We start from the raw sequence: 11752 nt of genomic DNA, 5'->3' as shown, positions 1-11752 counted from the left end.
CAGACATACCGCTGTGCCACTGGCAGTAATATTATTATTTTTAACATTTCTTCTAGTTTGTCCTATATATATATATTTTTTTTACATTCCCAGTAACTTTATTTTACCTAGATTATATGCCTTACCTAAAGTTCATAAGATTGGTAATAATTTCAAACCTATTGTGTCCAATATTAAGAGTTCAACTTATAATGTAGGAAAAATTATATCTAAAAAATTCTCATTTTTAAGGGATAAAATTTTAATTTGTGGAAAGAATTGAGCATATAATTTTAGATCAAAAATATATTTTGGTGTCATTTGATGTTGTGTCAATGTTCACCAAACTACCTGTGAAAAAAACTATTGAATGTTTTGAGAAAAAACTGAAAGAAAATAATAATTCAGTCTTAGAAATAATGGATATAATTAACCTGGTAGAAGTATGTGTTGAAAACTCATTTTTCCAAATTAATAGTAAAGTTTATAAACAGAACAAGGGTTTAACTATGTGTTCTCCTTTATCTCCGTTATTGTGTGATTTATTTATGGACAGTTTTGAAAGTGAAGCACTAGAAAAAGCAGATTAAAAACCTGAAGTTTGGTTAAGGTATGTAGATGACACATTTTTGATTTGGCGTTATGGTAAAGATGAACCAGCTAATTTTGCTAATTACCATAATAACACTGATAATTCTATAAGATTTAATTATGAAGTTGAGATAAATGGTTGTTGACCTTTTTTGAATGTTTTAGTGAGTAAAAATAAGGATAAATTGGAAACTACCATTTATCGTAAACCTTTCTCTGTAATCATTCTGCTACATCAACAATCTTGTCACGCTACATCTCAAAAACCTGTGTTTGTTACCCTTATGTGGATAGGATATTAAAATTATGTTGTAAACAGGATGATATCAATAATGAGTTATTGTTAATTAAGCACATAGCAGTGGAAAGAGGTTTTAATCCAGCTGTTGTTGACAGAGCTGTCATAAAACTAAAAAACAGGGATAAAAATATTAAGTTAAAACCATTTGCTGAAAAAAGTAAGAAAGTATGTTTAGTGTTATCATATATACCTGGTTTATCTTGTCAAATAATGAAAAAATTAAAAACAAATAAATATTTTTCCGATATACAAACCGATAAACAAAGTCATCGAAATTCTTAGTACAACTAAAGATAAAATTTATTTAAAATTTATTTTATCTTTTTAAACGATCGATATAGACACTGAAAATGCGGTGTCCACTTTGATACACTATTACTATAGAATACATAATAAATGTAGTTTACTGTTTTCAACATAATGAGTATACTTATTTTTTATTTACATTATAATTTTATATTTTTATAAGTGATTTATTTTCTTTCAGAACTCACAGTTCTGCTTACTGGGAAAGCTTTATCTCCACCAGTACCAACAGAGGGCGCTGCAAGGGGATATTTTACATATATGAAGAGAAACCTGCATTATACTATCCATTATGTGGGGTAAGGCAAAGTCAGTTGATGTAACAAGCTACACATCTCAGTGCATTTATATTATCTCGAAATATTGTGTAAGGTAACGTTAGTTTGCAGGAATTTAATTTGAAACGTTTAACGATTCTTTCAGCTGGTATGAAGTGTAGTTATAAGAAAATGCTTTCAACGCTTTAGTAATTGTGTTTCAAATGTAATTATATCTTTTATTAACAAACAAAAATGCATTTTGAATCTATGTTAAAGAAAGAAATTACTATCTATCAAACACGAAAACTAATATATTTATAAATTTGTTTTTAAAGCTAACTGAACTGCCGGTGGTCACTTATGATTTTACAACTTGTGTAAATATAAGCTCTTTTCATGCTGCATCGCGTTGCTAGGATTAGAAGGCATGTTTCTCCTTAAATGGGCAATGTAGAAAAGCATAAGATAGGTAATTGTATTTCACACTGTCAGCTACAAAAGCAGGCAATGTCTGTTGTTTGCGTGCAGGAACATTTAATATAGATCTTAAATTTTCAGCAGAGTATTGCTTTTTATCTTTTTTTGTTCTTTTGTAGTTAGCTTCATATGTTGCTGGCTATCACGGTTAAGTATCTATTAAATAACTTAATAAGGGAGTCATATCTGTATATTATGCATCATCCTAATTTTTTCGTAAATTCACCTTCATTTAATTATTCTTTATCTGTTGTAAATCTATTTATGCACGGAAGTGTATTGTAATACAACATATTATGTTGAAAAAATCATAAATACCTAGACGAGTAAACCTAATGGTGTAAGCAATGTCTGAATAATTTAAAAATTGCTGATCGAGTTTGGCAGATAGTTTCCTTAGATACTGAGTCAACTGACAAAACTACAGTTTTAAGGTGAATATTAGAATTAATTAAAGTTTATCAACTTGTTTAATTACTATGTGTCAGAAGGTTAAGCAACTTAGTAACTCTGATTAGATACGGTTAGCTTGCTAGGAAAAGTAAGTTCGTATAATACGTATGCAACCTTACAGCAATTAGAGACTTTAAAACCAAGCACAACTAGAAATGTATATAAAGACATTACCGGAAGTGAGCCAACTTTCCAACATCTAAGGGTAGAAACGTTAGGCTTTAGCTGTCATGTTTATCGTTGCTAAATTTATCCTGTACATTTTGAATTGTCACACTTTTAAATGTCAAAATTCACAGGCATACAGTTGATTAATGAAGTGTGTAAATTCCCACGTTTTTCTCATCTTGCTGTTCTGTGCTATTCTGGTGGCTTGCCTGACATAACTTTTCAAACATCAGTTTTCTTGAAGCCGTCCCATACTTGTCCTTAAAATAGGCTCATTGTTGTGATATGACAGTATGTCACCAATATCCTAAATAACTACCATTTTCAGGTGTGAAACACTTTTATTTACGAGGACCTTTGATCCAAGAGTGAGATGCACCTGTTGTCTGTGTAAAACAAATCTTTAACAAGATGAACTTACATAAAGAAGGAAAGTTCACAGTTTCTAATATAAACAAAAACTTACATTTCACAAGAAGAGTGGCTTCAATAGTATTTTAATACTAAGATCCTATGAAAGTAATTGCGAGTAAAAAGTAAAGAAGGGTTTATGAAAATGGTACAAAAGGTTGAAAGAAGTTCTATAAATGATAAATCAAAAAACATTATCGAGTTACACGTGCGCCTATTGGTCGTTAATGATTGAGCATTATGTACAGCAAAATGAAATATTGATTTCAAAAGCATTTTTGATAGTTTCATTAAATGCATAGCTGTACAATGGGCTATCAGCGATATGCCTACTGCAGGGTTCGAGCCTTGAATTTGGGCATTATAAACTTACAAACTTACAGCTGAGCCATAGGAGGACATAAAAGGAAATGAAAAAAAATAAAGTTAATGATGAGTGGAAACGCTGGTGAAAAGAAAAAAGAAAGCGAAATATTTAATAGACTCTTAAGTAGCTAGGCCGTTACCAATGTACACAAAAGATGCTGCCGGAGTGGCAAAAGGGAGGGGGAAGCAAGGGGTAGAGATGATGATGTCACCTGAGACTATAACTTTATAGTTCTAGGAAATGTCAGCAGAGAGCGTGTTTCTAGAACAGGCAAAAGAAGGGGAGCATTGCTAGGCGTGACATCATAGTTCCATAAAGTAGAACCAGAGGTCACTGGCACCATTACAAGCGGACATAACATCACAGTTTCACAAAGTGGAACAACAATCATGATGAGATCATCATACATGTCTCAACATGTAATCAATGACTATATTTAATTATGTTTTACAGTCGGTTTATGTATAAAACTCGAATTCATTAGTTCTATATTTAATCCTACTTTTTTTGCGTTTCCTGACGTTATATATGAAAAGCACGCTTAAAAGGACGCTTATTTAAAAATCTAAATAATTTAACAAAGGATCTTACTGTTTCAATAGTTTGTCTTTATGCTATACATATAACTAGTTAGTTAGAGTAGTGTTTCTATAAACGGAGGATGATGAGCTCATTGTCTCAACATGCCAACAATATCTAAATTTAATTAGATGTAAAACTATTATTGATTTAACATATTAAAAAATTCTGGACACAATATATCTTTTTTTAACACTTCATTAATTTTCTCACAATAAAGATTTTGCAATCTGATCTAAATAAAAAAACACGTCTATTAAGGACATATTTACTTGAAAACTTTTTGCCTCAAAATCATGAACAAACATATCATTAACATCTTTGGGTCATCCAAGTTTCAATAGGAATTTTCGTTTCAACACATGCTGACAATGATGATAAGCATAATACATTCTACACTGTCCACAAACAGACGAATATGGTGCTTGTAATATATATTTTTTGTAAGTCCACGTTGGACAGTTCTTCTTGATGAATTTTCTTATGTTGGGATTATGTGGAGGCAGTCCTAATGGGTCAAAATATTCTGCTTTCTAATCTCGACTAAAGTAAATACAGACCCAGTGGCTACCAGGTTTATGACTCGGATCCAGATTGACAGTTGTTTTTCTGCATGATCAGGAAGTTTCTCACTGGCATACACACCTCCAAACATTTTTTGCATACACAAATCTTGTGAGAGTATTGAATAAATTTCTAAAGTGTTCATAGCTTCTTAAGTATCAGATATGATGTTTCTAGACTGATCAATTTCTAAAAGGTACTGGAACTCTGCATAGGCAAGAACATTAATAGCGTTGAGTAAGGCACTACCAAAACGTAATTCAATTCTTAAATTTCCCTTTTCCCCAAAATAAAGTGTGAATTTCCAGCAAATAGATCAGATGGAAGATCGAAGCAAAGAGTGTGTATCCTCCCGAATATTCGTCATACCCTATATCAATTCCTTGATCTTGAAACTGTTTTCTTGTTCTACTAAATAATGTTTCGTAGCTTCGTGCATACAGTTAAGCATCAGATTCGGGTTGTAAAGGTTGAGTGGGAATCTGTTTTCCATCCACATTTATATCAACGAAATTGATACTGAAATGTTTGAAATTGTACAGATTTTTTCTTCCAAAATCAGTTAAATGCATCATAATCAACAGATCCTTTACCAAAAAACACATTATCGATAGATGCTTGTAAGTTTCCATGGGGAATTGAAAATGATTTGCACACTATATATTCCAAAGAATATTTAGCTGTTCCTTTCTGAAATGCTTTAGCATGTAGGAGAACGACTGATAGACTCATCTTGACTTTTCTAGATAAAAACATGTAATAGTAAGATTTTGAATCCAAATTCATCGTTTGACATAACACAAAATGAATCTGTACTTCGAATGAGTCACGGTTTTAAACATACACCGTTAGGTAAGAACTTGTGTAAAAAGATCTCTGAATGAAGATGGCCAATCATATCGATTGTTTGACTACCATGTGTATTTATGTGTCAGTCTTTTATTCCATCATCCCCTCCATCATTAAGATCGAAATCGTCAAAACTTCCTGCTATCTCTTTTATTCACATGGGTGATGTCAAGTGACTTATCTAGGCTTCTCCATTATAACTCAGTAAAGTTTCTATGCATTCCTTATAAACATAGATATTGTGAAACCAAGAAATGAGCTTGTCATTCAGGTGTACATCCACTTGAGAAAATAGAGAATGAAACAACAGGGTTGACAGGCACAGAATTATCTTCATCCTTCTTTATGTTGGTCCTATCAGGCTTGAAAATCTTTGCTTTTGCATGAAAGTATGATTGTGCTCGAACTAGAAATATTCATTTCCTAATCCAAATATATAAAATTCAATGGGTCCACTGTCGGTTACTTAAGATAAAGGACAATATTTGGTCCACTGACTTTTCTCAATCATGGTTTGCATGGGAGGGAGAGAAAATAAGTCTAGCTCAGACTTTGTACACTGACAGAACGTTTCATTGGTAGGAGAATCATGATTATTTGGCAAAAATATCTGGAGTCGATGTTCTTTGTCTCTTGGTTTTAGCTATTCTGAACACAGGACCTTTTTGTTTCTTCTTTTTATTAGGAAGAGCATCTCAAGCCAGATTCTGAGCTCCATGTTTTACTCCTCGTTTTCCAGCATCAATATCTGACTGAAGTTTGTTTTCCTAAAGCTTACTCTCCTTTCCGCCAGAAATGGTATAGCTGAACGAAACAAGTTACTCAAAACGTCTCCCAATCAGTGCCCCCATTGCCATTGACTACCAGCATGATAATCCACTTCGTAATCATAATAGACATCATGACAGCTGGTTCTTGATAGTAAGGTACTCTAATGATTGCGAAGATGGAGCATTACGATCACTCTTTTTGTTGAAACGAGATAGGTAGACCAATGTTTTCCTTGATATTGATCTCAATAGTCTGAAAATTTTGTTTAGAAATAGGTCTGTTTTGATAATTTGTAAATGTTTCAGTGATCATGTCTCCATCCTGACTTTTAACTTGAATGATTCATACCAGTGGTACATACACATTACCAACAATATTAGGTTCCACAATATCTGAATAAAAATAAAGCAAATAAGATTCACCATGCATGTTAACATTATATGGAGCTATAGTGGGCTATATTATCGTGTGATTAATGTGGATACTGTAATTCGACCAAAGCCACTTCTCACGAACCTTCAAGGTTGATAGATCTCGGAAGATGAGTGATGTAAGTTTTCAGATTATTATTAGCAATATACGTCATAGAGCTGTTACTAGGTAACGTCACATACAAATGATCCATGTTTAATAACGATAAATAGAGTTATGCATATAATGGCAGGGATCCGGCTATTAAGTTTATCAGGATATCCTTTTCATTTTACAAAACATTGTTTGTTTTTATCCCTTCCTTGTTCATGTGATATTTCTTCCACATTGGGACACTTTATAACTCTCTGTTGTTCAGATTTTAAAGATGTTCCATTTAATTTTTCTCTGAGATAGTTTTGCAGTATAAATACTGATGGATGTCGCTTTATTCTCTCATAATCGTAAATATTTCATTTGTCCATCTAGGCATAAAGCCTTTCTTAAATAGATGCTTCACTTTGCTAATACGTACTTGATCACCCACTTTGAACTGAAATTTTACTTTAGTAGGTGGTTTGTAAAGTGTTTTTCACACCATAGACTGATTAGAGTGATTAACGCCTATTGGTCTCATTTTAATGCTGTGATGATACGATTTATTATAGGCACTGGCCAGATGTTGCAATACAGTGATATATTTATAAGTTCCACAATGTGTATAGTAGCACCACATTCTAGTCTTAAGAGTGTGATTAAATCTTTTTTCTATAGCTGCTTTTGTTTTGTTATGTTTAGTAAAGAAGTAAATGTCTTGTTCCTTGAGATAGTGTTGAAACAGACAATTAGTAAATTCTGTTCAAGTGTTGGTTTGAAGTTTACAATCTTTGAACTTGTTTTAAATTTTTTTGAAAGCTTTGACGAGTATCACACCTATATTGTCCTTGAATGGAACAACCCATGCATATTTAAAAATCACGTCTATACACGTGTGTAAATACTTAAACTGATTGTTATATTGATTTAGATTAGAGAGATCCACTAAATCAGCATGACATTGATCCATGAAACGATTAACTCGGTTTCTCAAAAACTTATATTTTACTTGTTTGTGTAGATTGTATGTATCTTGATGACTAAACCGGTCTTCGATCTGTTTTAGAGTGACAAATTTATCTAATGTTTTCACAGAACTAAATAAAGGCTGTACTCTGCCAAAATTAGCAGGATGTGTAGGGTTATAATAGATAGATTGTAGAGTTTTATTAGGCATTATTTTCTATGCCGTCTACTTTTGTTTAATTTTTTAACATCAACTTTGTTTCTAACAGTAGTAATAATTTGATCTTTACAACAGACGACGTTAATTCTTAGACGACTCAAGATATTACTAAGTTTAAAAGGCTGACAACAGTCCATGACGACACTCAAGACACAAATGAATGAATAATACAATAACACTTTGTTAAAAATGATCCCATTTAGATACAGTACATTTAGGTCTTTTAACATATGTATCATGTTTCATATACTTCCATTTGTCTACATTTATAACAACTTCTTGGGGAATATTCATAACTGATAGTCATTCTGCAAATACTTTCTATCTTTCTATGTTTTCATAGTACGTCGTTGATTATGTTTGGGGTGGATCTTCCACTAATCAATAATTCTTCATGATCATTCCACATTAGATTCCCACTAGAACGTATCAAGTTTAATAGAATTTAAGCTTTCTTTTTTATATTTCTGTTGACAATCTGTAAATTTTCATGAGTCAGCAATTCCATTTTAATTTTAATAGCTTCCATTGCTTGCGACTAAAAGGTCTGATGACATTGTTGCAGCTGGTTTATCATTTTTGCTTTATCATCTACGGGTATGGCTGAATTCGTATCATTATCTACAGAGTTAAATACCTTATGTATTGATCTTTCATAAACTTTGGGTTGATAAAAAGAATGTACCAATTCTTCAGGAGTGAAAACCATTCATTTTGCCATATTTTTAGGTTCCAACAGCTTTACCAATAACCCATCCTGCCAAACCCGAAATAATGAAAGTATTGGTGCTACAAGTAATGGTAAAAACCCTCCTTTCTGTATTAGCAAGTTTCTTTTCTATTTAATTGATGCTTTCTTGACAGTCAACTTTCTTAAAAGTTTCTTCTTTTGTATGTTCGTCACAGGAATCTTACCCTTTAAAACATTTAAAGCACATTCACAAATACATACTATAAATTCATTTTAGCTCTGGTAATTATTCCTTTGCTCTCTTTATGTGTAGCTTTAGGTGATGCATGAAGCAACTCTTGATGTTATTTAATTCTAAGTGTCATGATGAATAAATGAAAAGAGATTGTAAGTACAACATATAAAAACTGTTTATTTATACACCCATTTAAACATAACATCTACTTTTTCACACTACAATAATAATAATTGTTAATATGAAACAGATAGAATCGATTTTGGAGTATCTTGGCCTTCTCTCTCCCCTTTCTATAAACAATGGTAAAGTTCTCTCTCGGCAATCTGTTTGTTTGTTTTGAATTTCGCGCAAAGCCACACGAGAGCTATCTGCGCTAGCTGTCCCTAATTTAGCAGTGTAAGACTAAAAGGAAGGCAACTAGTCATCACCACCCACCGCCAACTCTTGGGCTACTCTTTTTTTTCCAACGAATAGTGGGAGTGACCATCACATTATAATGTCCCCACGGCTGAAATGGCGAGCATGTTTGGTGGGACGGGAATTCGAACCTGCGACCCTGAGGTTAGGAGACGAGCGCCCTAACTATCTGGCCATGCCGGGCCAACTCTCAGCAATCTAGCCACACTCCACAGATCGACATTACCAGTTTTCCATGGAATGAAATGAAGGTACTGTGTCATCCATTTGCACTGACGACGATCAGTATCTAAAGATATTTACTCGAAAATGGTTGTTTAAACAATAACATATATATATATATATCCATTGAATAACCATTTGAATGTAAGTTATTTAATTACATATGGTCCACCCTTCAGATGAAATCCTTCTAGTTTTATTACTGCCCCAGTCATGTTAATAAATTAATATATATTCAATGAACAATTAGTTTTATCTTTTTGGTAAGTATGCAATAACTTTACGTTCAAGAAAAAGTCCCGTTCTCAGGCGTTACTGTTCAGGCATTTGCGGTTTCAAATTAACGAATAAGTAATCTAATGGTTGTCTTGTTGCATCTTGATAAGCTTCTTCAAAATATTTGACAGGTGCTTGAAACACTTGTCTTGCTAAAACATTCAACTGAGATTTGTCTCTGACATTCTTGAACTAAATAATATATTGAGAATTGAAACTAATATTATGCATTTCTGTACTGAAAAATGAAATAAGTTCTGTACAATATAAAATACTGATAAATCCAAATGGTGACTTCCATGTGTATAAAACTGAGAAACTCATTTATTATATTTGCTTACTCTCATAAGATCATCAATGATAAAAAAAACATTTGGTTTATCAGACCATAAATAATCATGAAATTTTTCAGGTAATCCTTTGACAAATTGAATGTGGTATGTCTGTGGACTTACAATGCTAGAAAGTGGGTTTTGATACCCGTGGGGGCAGAGCACAGATAGCCCATTGTGTAGCTTTGTGCTTAACTTCAAACAAACAAATTGAATGTTGTGAATATTTTGCATTAATTTTGTATATAGAAGTTGAAATTCACCATAAAAACCATGCAATATTTTCAGGAATACGTTAGATAGCTTCATGATACTAAGTTAAAATTTTACCTACAAACTGTGATTTACCACTTCCTGTCAGATCTGACACTAAATACGTAAAAGGGTGTTTGTTGACAGTTATCCATCTCGAACTCTAAAGATAAATAAATGTAACAGGACTCACTTTATATAGATCATATTTGAGTGCACTTGGGATCTTCTTTTTGGTCCATAGATCATAGGAAGGAGTTAGTTCTGTTAGATGAAAAATCAATATCCATACCAAAGGGTGTTAAAGTCTTTAGGTGTAAACTGGGTGACAATTCTTCGTTTTCTTCCTTGTTATAAATTATCTGAGTCTTTTAAATATCTACAAATCTTCTTATGATTAGTCACAGTTTTAAGAGGCTGAAGAGGACAGAGTATATCTTTTATCTTGCTCTTCATTGTTGAGAAGTTTAATTTTTGTTGTTGATTGATTTTGTTTAGAAGATGCGGGGAATACCCCTTCCGTATTTCTTCTGAACCAAATGTTTTTGGGAACAATGATAATGCCATGGGTATAAAATTATAGCTTCCAATTATTTTGATTTTAATACTGTTGTAATTTTCTGTTGATTCAGTACCAATTACGGGTTGATCTTTTGAATATTCATTACTATAACAAATGTTACAATACCTGGACAATGATGTTTATTCAAATGGTCAAACCTCTTGACATAATGTGAAAAGAAGTAACTTTACCCGAGGAATGATGACCATGGTACAATAGGGAAATATTTTCGGGACGTGAAGGACCTTTATAAATTACGTGTTTGAAAGTGTTTGAAGATACTATATGTATTTGAATATTTAAATGACGTTCAAATTTAGAAATTTCTTCTACTCCACATGGAATGTTAGATGAAGCGTGTAAGTCTTTAGCCATACATATAAGGAGTGGTTTTCATTGATCTCTAATATATCTGTATTTGGGATCATTTCTGAATGGTGATAAGGTTACTATAGCCTTAGCACAATAAAGGTCATCGTTATTATTTATGGAAATAACATATGTTTTTTAAGTCAATCAAGGCTGATATTGTATAACTTACTTTCGGCACTGCCTACTGGTAATTTCAATGTCATAACTTCAATTTTGAATGAATGATATAAAGGTATGTGTTTTATATTTTGATTGACTTTTTCGATGTTGATTAAAATCATATCAGGTGTAAAAGTTCCTTAATCTGTAAACAAGTACTTATTGGTTTATCCCGATGACTTGACGTACCATAATTATATCTTTGTTGTTTAAATGATTTGTTGTATCACACAATATGAATTCAATATTCTTATTAAGAGTGTCTATAATGTTTGTGAGTCCGTGTGATTTAGGATTAAATTATATATTGTGCATTGTAGCAGCTGCATTATACTATTTAATTCTTTTAATTTCTGATTTTGTAATGATAAAATCTCCATCTTTCTTGCGGGTATGTTTAGCAGCAGCATGTAAAAGACAAAATTGTATTAATAAATATAATTTGTAAAAGAAAATTAAATT

The 11752-nt window shown here is 32.3% G+C and overlaps 1 protein-coding gene across 4 annotated transcripts in view; it reads left to right on the top strand.

The window, feature by feature from the left end:
• Positions 1 to 11752, top strand: part of LOC106465659 (chordin-like) — a 209642-nt gene that overhangs the window by 123216 nt on the left and 74674 nt on the right. For all 4 annotated transcript variants that reach the window (XM_013925897.2, XM_022393978.1, XM_022393973.1 and 1 more), the window contains one exon: positions 1359 to 1476. In XM_013925897.2, coding sequence (XP_013781351.2) covers positions 1359 to 1476 — 118 coding nt within the window. The remainder of the gene's footprint in view (positions 1 to 1358; positions 1477 to 11752) is intronic.

The sequence above is a fragment of the Limulus polyphemus genome, unplaced genomic scaffold, assembly GCF_000517525.1.
Source record: "Limulus polyphemus unplaced genomic scaffold, Limulus_polyphemus-2.1.2 Scaffold69, whole genome shotgun sequence".
Lineage (NCBI taxonomy): Eukaryota > Metazoa > Arthropoda > Merostomata > Xiphosura > Limulidae > Limulus > Limulus polyphemus.
This window is presented reverse-complemented; position numbering and strand designations above follow the sequence as displayed.